Source organism: Arvicanthis niloticus, chromosome 10 (assembly GCF_011762505.2).
Source record: "Arvicanthis niloticus isolate mArvNil1 chromosome 10, mArvNil1.pat.X, whole genome shotgun sequence".
In the NCBI taxonomy this organism is placed as follows: domain Eukaryota; kingdom Metazoa; phylum Chordata; class Mammalia; order Rodentia; family Muridae; genus Arvicanthis; species Arvicanthis niloticus.
This window is the reverse complement of record NC_047667.1, coordinates 77,720,834-77,736,453: the sequence shown is the minus strand read 5'-3', so window position 1 is coordinate 77,736,453 and position 15,620 is coordinate 77,720,834. Positions and strand designations below refer to the sequence as shown.

General features: G+C 39.4%; 1 protein-coding gene across 1 annotated transcript in view; it reads left to right on the top strand.

Annotated features, from left to right (window-relative positions):
- Positions 1–15,620, top strand: part of LOC117716227 (contactin-associated protein like 5-1) — a 688,126-nt gene that overhangs the window by 307,717 nt on the left and 364,789 nt on the right. The window contains exon 5 of the mRNA XM_034513191.2: positions 13,308–13,511. Coding sequence (XP_034369082.1) covers positions 13,308–13,511 — 204 coding nt within the window. The remainder of the gene's footprint in view (positions 1–13,307; positions 13,512–15,620) is intronic.

The following is a 15,620-nucleotide window of genomic DNA, read 5'->3' as shown; positions in this document are numbered from 1 at the left end:
ATGAATCACTGTGTAGTCTCTGAGGATTCAACCCTGTTCCTCTGGGAAAGCCACTTCTGCTTTTTTTCTCTGAGGTGTTTTTCCAGTCCTGTAACCAGATGATTTTTTAGTAAAAGAGACAGTGCATAGTAGTCTGGGATGGATGAGCCAAGAAAACAACTGAAATTTTCTGATGAGAAAGGCAGTCAACATTGCATAGCACCTTCATCTCTGGTAGTTTCAAACTCATCAGTGGATGGTCTTCTCTGTGAAACTCAGTCTCAGTTCTCCTGACGTATGTCTAGGCATTCTGCTCTGTTTCTTTGAGGCCATCTTAACCTGTGGAAAACCCTCTATAGAATCTATTTTCTTCAAGGCTTGCAGGTGGCCTCCACATAGATGAATGTCATTCACAGTAATTATTTCAAAGCACTATTTGACTTGTTTTAAAGCATCTTTGAGGCTGGAGAGCTACATTAGTAAATAAAGCTACAACTTGGTGAGCACAGTGACTTAACAGTAATCATCCCGAATAGATGTTAAAAATGAAAAGAGTTGGACCTGGTAGCATGTACCTGTAATTCCAGTGATAAAGATGCAGATACAGGAAGGCCTTTGACATTTGATGGCCAACTACTCTGACCAAACTGGAGAGTTGCAGGTTTAGTGAGAGAACCTGTCTCAAAAAAAAAAAAAAAAAGTTGTAGAAGATACCTAATATTAAACTCTTACATAGGCACACAGAGAGAGAGAGAGAGAGAGAGAGAGAGAGAGAGAGAGAGAGAGAGAGAGAGAGGAGGGACAGACAGACAGACAAAGAGAGGGAGAGATAGAGACAAAGAAAGAAAATGAGAGAGAGTGAGAGAGATTTTGAGCCTAGATTTTGCTCATCTATATTATTATCACCTATTAGATGAATAAGAAAAAAATATCATGAATTTGAATTTGAAGCCAGCCTGGACTGCAGAATGAGATGCTGAGGAAAAAAAAAAAAATCAAAAGACACCATTTCATAGCACCCTCCGAACCTTATCAATGTCATTCTTAGTTTGCCTGTGACATTCCCAAATGTGTGTACTCCAAATGCCCCTTAAAACCATCTGCTCTATTCCCTGTATGCCCACTATTAATATGTGATTCTCACGTATAGCTTCATTTAGTATGTGACTTCATTTACAATTGTTTGTCTGTCTTTCTATCTATCATCTATATTTCTATTATTTATCCTATTTTATTAATTATTAATCTATCACTTATTACTTATCATATGTTCATCTGTTTTAAACAAATTTTTAAAATACTATATAGGCATATTAAATTAAAAAATTACCTATATCACCTATCAAACTAAGAGCTCTATACAGCCAAAAACTTATTTTCTTAGGTCCCCTCTAATGGGCATGGATAAGGCCAATTTCACTCAATACTATTTGAACTTTTTAAGGGACAGTGTTTTTAAGGTAACAATAAACCCCTAAGCAGATGAGACAAGGTGAGGTCTGAACAAAGTTTACTTTCACCTTCCCTAGTGGCCCTGAATTTATATCTGAAAGTATTCAATCATCAGGCATAAAACTTTTTCTTGGAAGAAGAAAAACAATCAAAATCATCTGAACAGCAGGTTAGCATTTCATTTCCAAAGGCAATTTTCACCTACAATTTTCACTTTCAAGAGGCTACAGAGACAAAACTGAATCGTTGCCAGGAGCAACAGCTCCTACACACATCTCTACTTGGTGTTCCTCACCTGTCCCCTTACACTTATTTTTGCATAAGAATCACTTCTTTCCTTTGGTTTCATTTAAGTCCCTGAGCACTGATTATAGGTCTGTTAGAAGAATTCCTGTTTAGCATGCACAAAGCCCAGCTTCAGTCCCCAGCACTACACAAAACAGTCAAATTGTGTGTGCCTTTAATCCCATCATCTACACAGTACATAGAGGCACAATGATCCAAAGTTCAAGGTCAACCCAACTACATAACCAGTTCAATCTCAGCACAGGTCAGAACCTATGTCTCAAAAGAAAAACAACACATAAATACCTATTCTGTCCACAAGTGAATTTTTGGTGTTTATCAGTAGTTGTGATAAAGAGCTACAATTTAAGCCCGTTGTCTCAAACTCTCTTTCTTTTTTTCTACTTTTCTTTTATTGGATATTTTTGTAATTTACATTTGAAATGTTATCCCCTCTCCAGGTCTCCCCTCTGGAACCTTCCCCATCCTTTCCCCCTTCTTCATGTAAATGGATACACTCCCTCTAATTACTAATATTTATTTATTTTTCACTGTAGGTTCTGGAGATTCAGAACCTTTTGCTTGTGAAGCACAGACTCTTATTCACAGAGTCATCCCTTGTTCTGCCTGCCCTTATGCAGTCACCAAAGGCTGAAGCTGTTGTGGATGACAAGAAGTACATGCTGACAGGAGCCTGATAGAGCTGTCTCCTTAGAGGTCTGCCAGAATCTGACATATTCAGAGGCGGATGCTCACAGCTAACCATTGAACTGATCATGGAGTTCCCAATGAAGGAGTTAGAGAGAGGACTGAAGGAGCTGAAGGGGTTTGCAGCCTCATGAGGAGTGCAACAATATCAACCAACCAGAGCTTCCAGGGTCTAAACCACCAGCCTGGGAGCACATAGGGAGGGACCCATGGCTCCAGCTGTATATGTAGGGAAGGATGGCCTTGTCAGGCATAGGTGGGAGAGGAGATCCTTGGTTTAGTGAAGGCGAGTGTGGGGAAATTCTAGGGTGGGGAGGTGGGAGTGTATGAGTGGGGGGCATATCCTCATAGAAGCAGGAGGAGGAAGGGTGGGATAGGGGTTTTCTGGTTTGGGGCAAATAGGGAAAGAGGAGAACATCTGAAATTTAAAAAAAATAAATAAATTAATTTAAAAAAAAAGAACCGGAGAGCTGAACTCAGATCCTCATACTTTCAGAGCAAGCACTGTACTAAGCCAACAGTATCTTCAGGCGCCTGGGAAATGTTGGTTTTTTTGTTTGTTTGTTTGTTTGTTTGTTTTTTGTTTCTTTGGGGTTTTTTTTGTTTTTTTGTTTGTTTGTTTTTTGGAAAATCACACCTACTAACACAAAGGGGCAAACTAGCAACATTCTGCTCTAGTTTTGAGACTCCTAGACTCCTATTTAAATACCAAATGAGTGGCCTTCCTGGAGCATCTGGATGTTTCATCTGAGAACACTGAGAATGGAGTAAACCAGAGAGCTAGCTAAAAGCTGTATGATGCCATTTTGAGGCGGGTTGTGTTCCTACTCTCAGCATTTGCCACAGTTGTCCCTTTCCTTCTGGTGACTTGTGAAAAATACTTATGAAATGTTGTCCCCCCCCCTTAATGAAACCTTTGTCTATACCTAAAGGAGTGCCCACTTCTCGTGACTACCCATTTTTTTTCTTATTTAATGTCTTGTCTTGAAGTTTGCCTGACATGTTCTAATCCATTCTTCTTGTCCCTGCCTAGCTATTTATCTATTGTTGTTTTACTCCCACAAGGCCCTGTTGGATAAAATATTTGTAGGAAGCACATTAACACTTTATTACATGCCATTCCATCATGATGACTCATTTATATCAACAGTGTTGTCTATAATTCTCCAGATGAATTGACCCATCATCTTTGTCATATATGTCATCACACAGATATGGAACTGAAATGAATTCAGAATATTTACAACATGAATCTGAGGAGATGGTTTGGTTGGTAATGTGCTTGAAATGCAATTATGAGAAACTGGTACCTAGAAACCCTGTGGGTGGAAAACAATAGTCAAAATAAGCTGGGTGTGATGGCACTGGTTGTGGGATACAGAGAAAGGAAGATTCCTGGAGAATGAAGCCTACTTGCAGAGTAGATTGGTCCTACAAAACAACAATTTATTTCCTCCTGGGCATCCAAATGTTCTTGTATATATACACCAAAACCGTATACACATTCGCCAGCACACACCAAGTGTGTTCTTGTGCTTGCGCGCACGCGTGTGTGCACGCGCGCGCACACACACACACACACACACACACACACACACACACACGCACGCCGCACATTGAGAATGAAATGAATAAGCCCAATACATACAGTGACTTCAGGTATAAAGAAAAGAAAAAAATCTACCATAGAATTTCTCTAACATGGTATAATCTTTGTAATTTGTGACCAGTCTAATATAAATTTTAAGTGTATTCACAGATCTATGTTAAAAATATGAAGAAAATGCTCATAAAAGAACCTAGTTTGACCTTCTTAGCAAAATGATTGACAAGGTTCAATTCCCAGATGGTATAAAGTAGCCTTCATGCTACACCCCTGGAATCCATGCACTCAGGAGGTAAAAGTTCCTCCTGATCAGAAGTTCAAGGACATCCTCAGCTACACAGCAAGACTGAGGCCAACCCAGTGTATTGGAGATTCCTTTTCAGAAAATAAGAAATAGGAAAGAGAGAGTGAAGGAAGGACTGAAGGAAGGAGGAGAAATGGGGAAAAAAAGTGGATGGGTAAATTGGTAGATAATGATTGGATGAATGGATGAATATCTGACCCAAAGCTTGGGGTTGGGGATTTAGCTCAGTGGTAGAGCGCTTGCCCAGCAAGCGCAAGACCCTGGGTTTAGTCCTCAGCTAAAAAAAAAAAAAAAAAAAAAAAAAAGCCCAGAGCTCATGTGCTTGGGTTAGGATTTTAGGGTTTTAGCTTTCCCTTGTTGTAACTTATCCTTTTACCTTGCCTTGATTGATCCCTTTCCTATTTCTTTCAACTGCTCAACAAACACAGGAAGTCATAAAATTTTGTTAGAAGTACTGTCCATAAGTTTTGGCAGTTTACTCTGGAAATTTCCTATGTGCTGAGGGTTCAGCTCAGGTAACTGGAGTTGCTGATAAAGCCTGGAAAATTCACAGGGAATTCATAAAAATTCAAAGTGCCTTTGTATCACTTTGTGGTAAATGGATTACAAGACAAAACTCTCAGGTCTTCAGTCCAAGAATATGATCTGAATATAATATTTATTTTCATAGAATGCATCATAAGAAAAGCTTCAAAATGTATTTACATTATATTACTCTGAGTAGTTGAAGAGTCCAAGTGTGGGTAGTCATCTCATGGTGAGTCAATATTTTCTCCTGTCAACACTGATATTCAGCTTTCTGATTCTGAGACCCAAATCACCTTTCTCCCAGGACCTTGCAGTACTTCAGTCCATTAGCAAACTCGAGCGTGGTCTGTTTTAGTCAGAAAAGGACTTCTTTAGCTGGTTTGTTGACAGGATTCTAAAACCCATCAAACATGCCATAATTTGTCTAAAGGACTCTGTCTTTCTCAGAAAATAAGCTTGACACCTGGGTCTACAATTCCGGCTAGTTGAAACTTAGGACTCATTGGCATTTTTGAGCTGCTTAGGGAAGAAAGGAAACTAGGCAAGATATTCCTTGACCCAGAATGCCAGGCTGGGGAGATATACCACTTATACTTACTTGGGGATTCACAGGAGCATGAATAACCTATCCACCATAGTCTGAAAACAATCTACCAATGTGTCTTCATTGAAGCAAACCACAGATTGTATTGAATAGAGTTTACAGTAATGAGATAGTAGAAATTAATTTTGAGAAAGAGAGAAATATTATTCACTCTAGTAAGTATCTAACAACTGTGTTCCATGTCACTGGTATTGTGGATGAAGTTATGAATGCTAGCTGGTGCATACACCAGAAAAACAACAAGAAACCTCGCAAACTCCTAGGGTACTGCTTAACATACCAACTCTGGGGCCATGCTATGAGAAATGTTGCCCCTCACCTCATAAAAGGACTGCAGTCTCACTATAAGGAAACCAGAACTGTTTATCTTATTGCTTTGCAATACTTATTGTCTCTAAGAATGACAGGCATACTGACAGAGAGCAGAGAATAAATCTATTAGACAGAACACAAGATCTTCCTTTCCTTCCTTCATTCCTTTTATTTCTCATTGCCCGAGTAATCAGGAGTGTAAAATACTTTATCTTGATCTTCTTTTCCATCTGTTGGTTATGTTTGTCTTTTCCTCTGCAATAATGGACATGAGTTTATCTCTGGCTTTTGTTGTTGTTGTTCCACTTATTTTAGAAATTATCAGACTGTAGGCTGCTAGGTAAACTTTGATGTTAGTAACTATCTACTTCACACTTTGGATAGCCAGGATTGTCAAGCTACTAGAATTTGTTGAGGATTCCTAGGTTAGGGACTCCCAATGATTTCTGTCCATTTGTATCTGGACCTAAGATGACTTATGATAATTTTATTTTGAAAACAAGCCAACAGATTTTATTTCTTACACATGCTCAGAGTTTCTTCTATAAGGTCCTATATCTTAAACTTTTGACATGCTTTCTTGTATATAATAATGCTATTCTATGAAGATGGGGCTAGACTGTAGTTAATATGGCTGGGGAATGCAGGGTTCCTCATGCCAGGCTCTGGGTAGTTGGCTGGGAACACTCTGGGTTCTTCCAGGGTGAAGTTAGGCATGGCTGCTGTGGCTCCACAGTTCCTCACCGCATGGTTCCAATGGCAGGAGAAAGTTCATGGGTTTTTACAGGCTTTATTGTCATGGTGATGGTGGATGGATCTGGATGCACCGCCCCCCCCCCCCCCCCCCCCAGTATTTAACCCAGGGCAGTCCTGAGTTAAATGGGGGGGGGGGGAGCTATGCTTAATTTACTCCACCCTCTGGCCTTCTGGTACCTCATTAGTATGTAAATCTCTCTAGGGCCTGAGGCCTGTTAATCACTCCCTCTACCTGTGCCCTGATACCCTTCCATGGCCTAACACTAGAACAAATTGATCTTTACAGATCAAAGACCTGACCTTGTATGTTCTCTCTTCCTGGCATCTATCTACTGGCAATGCAACTGACCTTCAGAAACACTTTTCCTGGTTTGTTATACTCCTAAGATTCTACTTCACCTTGGAGAGGGTGCAAAACCTCTCCTCTGGTCTGCCTCAGCACAAAGATCTGTTTTCTTCTGCTGGGTGGAGAGTTTTGTCTGTATTTTCCAGATTAAAGTTTAGAACCAGAACACATTATCAAGGGTGTCACTACCCATCCATGATATATATCCATGATGCAGGTACATATGCCCAAAGGAATTAAAAGAATCAAGTCAGGGTGATGGGAAGATTTCTCTGTGAGTAAAGCACTTGTTGCACTGGTATGAACACATCATTTCAGGTCATAGGCACTCACATAAATAACATACAGATTAGAATCCCATGTATTATCCCAGCATTTACCAAGTAGGGAGAAGAACCGCTTAAACAAGATGACAAGTTAGACTAGCTATCAATGAGCTGTGGGTTCACGTAAGAGATTCTGCCTCAATAACTAAGATGGGGAAAATGTTCTACATTAACCTCTGGCTGTCATCTGTATATATTTATACTTCCATATGTGACTTCTCCATATATATATATATATATATATATATATATATATATATCCATACATCATACACACACATATATAAATGTAATATATTATATATATTATATTTATATATATATATGTTAAATGTGCTTACATACATATACACACCATATGCATACACATCTAAGAAAACAAACAAAAAACAAAGTATAAACTAAGAATATTTGAAATGTTTGACAGCCCTGAGATCATGCTAATCAGCTAGGAGAAAGAGCCCTAGTAGGATCCTAGTAGGCATCAGGGAAATAGAACTGAGGATGACCATAAGACCACCACACATCTACAAGCAATGTTATTACAGATCATGTGCAGTATACAAATTCAGAGAAAAAAAAACAACCTTTGTCAAAAAGACACAAAAGGTCGCAATCTTCATGACCCATTGTCATCAAGCTTTTGAGTTCCTAGCTTTCAGGCCAACTCCCATTCTGCCAATCTCTCTTCATAATCTGTCTCTACTTCAAGCACTCTAACCTGCTTCCAATCCAAGTCTTTGTTCCAGGGCATGAGAATCTGGAAGTCACCATGAGTACCATCCAAATTTCAATCCACGCCTATAGCAAAGGTTCCACAAATCTGTCCTAAAAGCTTTACAAGTGGAGTGGTTTTTGCTCAGGCTCACTCAGGATAAACCACTAGTGGAATGACTTTGGATTTTGTGTGCAGGAAGAAATGAAAAGGACTAGGATCCAGGAAAGTCCATATTAACTTGTAAAAAAAAGAAACCTACCCACAACTATCATATTTAACTTTTAAAATCTGTGTGTGTTTGCATGTGCACGTGCATGAACATGCATGCTTTATATGTATTTGGGGCTGGGCATATACTGTGGCATGTTAAATGTTAAAACTTGACAATGGATCTTCATATTCCCTCAACCTTCAATTTGTAGCTCATACCTTAACTTGATTTATTAGTCCTTACTTTTATAAAAACAACTTGATGCACTTTGTCAAAGAGCCTCAATGGACTTTGGAGATCACCTAGCCTCCTGGTCCCAATGTCAGACAGCTGCTTTGTTTAGATAGCCTATACATTGCAAATGTTGTAAATGTTGTAAATAAAGCTGATCCTTATTTTCCCATATAAAACTGGTTCTGAGACCTGTCCGGGGTCACAGTTTGGGCTCCACACTCTGGGCTGCATCCCTTATTAACCATTCTTGCAGTGGTCATTAAATAAATCAACAATACCTGTTTGATATTGGTGTGTGAGTGATTTGTGTGGTTGTTACTGGATCCTAACACGGTGCACATGTGGAGGTCACAGAATAACCTTGTTTAGTCTGTCATTTTTACTTTTCTGTCGGTTTCATAGATTAAACTCCACTGTTAGGCTTGCATAGCAAGCATTTTACTTGCTGGACCATCTTACATGGTCTCTACTTTTCTTTGATTTGGTTTCTTTTCTTCTTTTTTATTTCACTTTTTTTCTATTTCATGTTTATTTTAAAATAGATTCTTTTTAAATACAGTACAAACAGACCAATGTTTCTCTTCCCTCTACTACTCCCAGCTTCCACATCTGCCCTCCCACCTGAATCTACTCTTGCTCTGTCTCCCTTTAGAAAAGAGCAGGCATTCAAACAAACAAACAAACAAACAAGCCAAAACAAAATACCATAAGACAAAGCAAAAAACATCACACCACGGCTTGAAAAGGCAATCCAACACGAGGAAAATAGTCCCAAGAGAAGCAAATGAGTCAAAGGCACACTAGGTAACCCTTAGGTGTCACACAAAACACCCAGCTAACAACCACATTATATACAGATAGAACCTCGTGCCAACTTCTCCAGGCCCTGTGCTTGCTGATTTAAATTGTATAAGCTCATTTCATCCCTGCTAATGGATTCAGTGGGCCATCTTCTCCTGGTGTCCTCCATGCCCTCTGAATCCCACAACATTTTGTCTCTGAGGGTAGAGACCAGATGGAAACATCCAATTTAGGACTTTCCTGGAGAATGCCTTGCTGCGCGCATCTGCATCTCCTCCCAACTACTTCTAGAGGAAATCTCTCTGATGATGATCGAATGAATTGAATGTATGAATACAGCAAATATTATTAGGAATCATATTTTACCCTAGATTTCTGGGCAACCTGATTTCTATTTCCTGGCTTATTCAACCAGTGTAAGGCATGGACAACCTCTCATGGAGTGAGTCTCGAGTTAAATCAGACATTGCTCGGTTATTCCCCCAAGTTCTACATCATATTTGCCCCAGCACATCTTGCAAGCAGGACAGATTGTAGGTAGGTCAAAAGTGTTTTTGGCTGAGTTGATAGCAACATTTTTCTTTAAGTAGCCTATAGAGTACCTTCTCACTAAAGAGACAAGAACATAGGAGTGAAGCTTCAAACAGGCACTGAAAGGCTAAAAGACCCCCCAGAAGGGGCCCCCACTCCAGTCTCAGGATGGCACACACCCAAAGACTCACGAGACACCCGCTTGCTGCAAGCACATGAGGTGAGGTAGTTTAATGGCGGAGGACTCCCAGCCACCCAACACGTGTCTCATGCAAGAGACAGAGGGCCTGACTGCCAAGCTCCAAGGTTTAGGGTTTATATAGACACAGGGTGGGGAAAGGGAGGAAACTTTCACGCAATTACACATGATTGGTGGTTTTACAATTTTTGAACATCAGCAGGCTGTATTAGACCGTGGGGGCAGAGTGCAGTTTCTGCAGGCGGATGCTTATCTAGGTTCGCAGAGCTTTGCATAACTTTCTTATCAGCTAGTTCCTGGGATGGCTTTAACAGGCCTCATCCTTTGTCCTGTAACTCTACATTCCTTGGTAACTGATTAACTGGGCCTCTGGCTAGCCAGCCCTAAGGGCAGCATTTTTAGCTACTTGGGTTTGGGAGAAGGAATCTACAGGGCCCTGCTATTTTATTAGTTTTTCGTGGGACCCATAAAATTTCTTTCAGCACCAACTCAACTTCTCTATATTCAATGATCTGTGTGGATATTGTCCTCTGCAACAGGACTTTGCTGTCCATTTAGAGAGACCAACCCTCTGTCCTAGCATCAATGTAGGTTGCTTGGAGAAGGCCAGACAATGCTCTTAGACAACAACCCAACACCAGGCTCTCCAGTCCTGCCATTGGCAGCCTTGCTTGGGTACAAAAGATGGACAATTCAGACTCGGTATCCCCCATTACTAGAGATTCTCACTAAGGTCACCACATAGTTTCCAGAAATTTCTACTGCACTAGGTTCCCACACAGGCCCCCAAATCATCCCCAATTCCAGATGCCTCTCCCTGCATGTTCTCATTCCATCTCCTGCCACCTGACCCCTCCCATTCCCATCTATCCTCCAGTCCACATGGAAAATGTACTTCCCCTTCCCTCTGAGATTTATGCACTTCCACTTTACCTATCTCTCTGTTTGTATGGATAATAGCCTGGTTGTTATATACTTAATATTTTTGCTGTTTTAAATTCCACAGTGTATGTTTCCCTCAAACTGCACAAAGTCCTTTGCATCTCACAAGATCCTTGAAATACCCCATTACTTAAGGAGGCAAAACTTGCCTTCAGTGTTAAACTGCTCACTACCTTGTGAATGTCGATGGGCCAGTTTAAAAGCTTCTGAGTCTTGACTTTCTCAGTTTTCAAAAGCTTGATTTTTAAAGATATTTCTCACATTGAATCTGAAGGTTGCCTTTTTAGCTATTCTTGCTGGCTAGTAAGACCCCAGGATATTACTGTCTCTGTTTCCACAGTTCTGGGATTACAGGTACTTCTGGTTGTTCTAAAGGATGGCTAGGGATCTGAGCTTAGTCTGGTTCTCATTGATGCACAGCAAACATTTTATCTACTGAGTCATATTCCCAGCCCTGAAGGGTTTTTAAAGAACATTTTAAATGTGTTTCTAATGTATAGCTCTTATTTATGAATTTAAGCCTTATAAATAAAATTGCAAGGGAGATACAGCTAGTGAAGTATAGCTCTATGTTTTGTCTAGTCATGGTGCTCATTACCCCAGAGAGGGTAACAGTGCCAAGAACTCCTTAGGTTCAGCTTGAAGTCCAGTAAACACAGTATGCATAGATGTAATACTAGCATCTTCTGGGAAGGTATTGAAAAGCACAGGAGATTATGAAAACAACTCTATATTTTGTGAGTTGCATTGTACAATCTAAAGTCATTGGGAACTTTTAAAAACTATATTATGTAAAGAATAAATTATGGAATTTTACTTTCTAGGTAATTAAAGAAAATCATGATTGTTCATTTCAAAATTTTGTTTATTAAGGATAATCCAATATCCTTGAACAAGAAAATCAATTAAGTTTTCATTATGAATACTCAATTGAAGAATTTTAATTACATAGTAAATACTGAAAATTTGAATTTTTGTTGTACCTGGATTGCAAATAAGGAAAATTGTATCATGTCCACTCAGCCCTTCACCTCTGTTTCACCCTGAAAAGATGGTGTATGATGAATTCCTTCCATATTATAATTAAGTAGTCTCACATTTTTATATTATAAAAGTAATAACATTTTACAGCATATTTTTTGTAATACAAATAATGAAAGAATATGCAAGTTATTTGCAATAATTCTACCAAGGGGATATGGAGATTGCTAAGTGGTGGATATGCTTGATATCAAAATACAAGCATCGCAACATGAATTCAGCACACATGTTATAAGTTTGGATCTGTGACACATTTCTATTATCCTAGTGTTAGGATGGAAGCAGGAGGTCTCTGGAACTCACTGGTCATCCTGTACGCCTAATTGCTGAGAACCATGTTCAGTAAAAAATGAGAGTTTGGAAGGCAGGTCAGCTGGTTGAGAGAGTATGTACAATGCAGAAGACCATGAAATATTCCCAGCACGGCATAAAACCAGGTACAAGATACACTTTTCTAATAATAGCACTCAGGATACAGAGAGAGGAAGGTGAATTGAAAGTCACTCTTGTAATCCTAATGTTCAGAATATAGAGACAGGAAGACAGTGCAAACTCATCCTAGAAAATGTTGTATATTCAAGAAAAACCTGGGCTATTTAAGTCACTGTCTTAACAATAACAACAAAACAACAAGAAGGAGGCAGAATATGAGTACAGACTGACATATCATTGATAGGACATTGGCTTTTATGTCAAATCACATAGCCCAAACCAGGCCACAGCTCACAGCAACTATCAGTGTTGCAAAGTGCTTAAAGAGCAATCAGTCTTCAACGCTTGAAAGGTTGTAAAATATTTGGGTGTTTCATTTGTTTCAAGGATGAGTCCAAGACTTGTCATAGGGATTTCTTCATAGGAACTTTAAATGTTGCTCTCTGAGGAAGCTTCTCTGGCCTGTCTTGGTATTCCTTGCATAGCAGCTGTATATTCCTTTCACTTAGCCTATCTCCCTCTTATTCTTTCTATTTTGATGTGTCTCTCCAGACTTTAAAGCAAGCTTCTCCTTACTTTGAAGGCCCCTTCATTTCTAAATCTCCTGTATTGTACTACTTTTGTCTAACACTATCCTTCCCATATGAAGGCCCGAGCATGAACTTGAAGCTCGCATACTCAGTACTCCTCCTTGAAGGGAGTTATGGAACAGCTACCTTTTCAGGAGTTGCCATTTATTGTTCTTCTCTTATTTTGTTCAACAATCATGAATGAGAATTTCTACATCAGTCTGGTGTGTCTGTAATGCCTACAAATAAATAATGTTTTGAATTCTATGTAAATTTGTTCTATTCTATGTGTCTCCTTGTAAAAGAGATCTTCCAGATTTAAGGAACATTCCTGTGAACTGACCAGTATTAAAGATGAGAAGCAAGAAAAGCTGTTATGAGGAAATATACTGATGTTTCTATCTCTCTTCTCTCTGTTCTCAGGATCGGATGTTGCTGACTTTGATGGCCAGAGTTCACTATTATATAGGTTCAATCAGAAGACAATGACCACCCTCAAAGATGTGATCTCTCTTAAATTCAAGGCCATACAAGGAGATGGAGTTCTGTTCCATGGGGAAGGACAACGTGGAGATCACATCACCCTAGAGCTCCAGAAGGGCAGACTAGCCCTGTACCTGAACCTGGGTACGGTCAGACCTATGCTTATATGTGCATATGACTGTTGAGACCAGAGGTGAATGTAGGGTGTCTTTTTTTGAACAATGTTCCCCGTCTTTTGGGGGCAGTCTCTCACTGATACTGTAGCTTTCTGATTTGGCCAGGCTGACAAATAAACAAACCCTAAGGATACTCCTGATGCTATTTTTGATCCCTGCCTTCAGGCTCCCAACTGGGATTGCAAGCATGCGTTGCTGGAGCTGGCTTTTACCTGAGTTCTAGGGGTTTCTGAGTAAAGACTCTTGCTGGGATGCATCAAGTACCGATTTCAGTGGTCATTGGGGCGAGCGCTGGTCTCCAGTACTTGAGCAAGGGTCTCTCTCTTCAGGGGTCTTACATCATCATCATCATCATCATCATCATCATCATTATTATTATTATTATTATTATTATTATTATTTTGGAAAAAGAGTGTTAGCAATTCAAATGCAAGTTTGCAGGTGTTCATAGTCATTTTGTACAAGGTCACTATAGCATACGTGGGAGCATCTTCTCACACATCGAATGGAGTCACTGAAGCACTAAGTAATCTGTTTTCTTTGTCTTCATGAGAGTAGAATAGCATTTATTTTTATACCTTTCATCTACCTGATGAAATATAATAGCATTACATTGACTTTTCTTTTGTCAGAAGTCATTTGATAATACAATATTCCTATGCACAGAAATGTATATATACCTTTTGTATATTTCTTAATCTACATACTTAAAATTAATTTTTTCAGAACTCAAAATGTAAATTAACTTAAAAAATGAACTTACACCGGACATTGGTGGTGCATGCCTTTAATCCCAGCACTTGGGAGGCAGAGGCAGGTGGATTTCTGAGTTCAAGGCCAGCCTGATCTACAGAGTGAGTTCCAGGACAGCCAGAGATACACAGAGAAACCCTGTCTCAAAAAACCAAAAACCAAAAACCAAACCAACCAACCAAACAAACAAAAAAGAACTTACAAAAATGAGCTTCTCATAAAAGCCTACAAGACACAAAACAAAACAAACAAACAAAAACAAACCAATGCAACCAAATTAAAAACAAAAACAAAACAAAATAACAACAACAACAAAGAAACAAAACCAAAACTATAAAACCAACCACACCTAAGTGTCAGCATGAAACACTTGTTTTTGTTCTTCTTAATGTGAGGAATCCCTGCCCTTTCCTTTGTTACAAGGACTGGCCTTGGAAGGATAAACCTGGGACCTGAAGAGCAAGCAGCTGGTTTAGTAATGAGTACTATTTAACTTCTCTGCAGGAGGGTGTTACTTTCCTCTCTGGGCATGCTTCTCCTTGGGCTCGCCTTCACTGCCAGTAGGTCTACATTCACTGTACCCAACTTTTCAACCCATAACAAAAGGGAGGTTGGCTCTTAGACCTTCTCATGGAAGAATGGAAGTGCATTGCAGGCCACAGGAGAGAGGGAAGTACTGGGTTTCTAACTCCGGAAAATCAGAAATCAGCTCTCCTCTAGGGAAAACAAACAATCAAACAAATAAACACAAACAAGATGTATATTAGAGCAATAAAACAAAGTGTTTTATTTTAAAATTAATGACATTCATTGATTTATTTGTATGTGGTTGTACTGTGCCACAGCACAGGTGTAAATGGCAGAGGACAGCTTTCAGGGGTTGAGAGTCACATTTCCCCATGTGGTTTAGGACATCAGGTTCAATGGCATATACCTTTAACCTGCTGAGCCAATTTTCTGGACTCCAAATGTTTTTTTTGGTTTGACACTACATCCCTGTTACCTATTAATATTTATTATAATAAGGGAGAGAAAACACATTGTTATTAGTATTTACAATCTAGTAGGTGAGAAGTAGGAACGTATTCCAATGCAATGTACAAGCTCAAAGTACTCAGAGGACATCAGAGCAAGCTATATTTTAGTCATCAGGAGAACATGAGAAATTCCATTATATAGCCTTGCTGCCAATAGCAAACAATGTAGATCTTTATTATTGTTCTTCAGTGTCAGTTCCAAGTCTCTTGGTTGTCATGGTAAATATAAGAAAAAGAAGTAGGAAGAACCCAACCAACAGATTTGCAAGTTTAATTCATAAAATTGA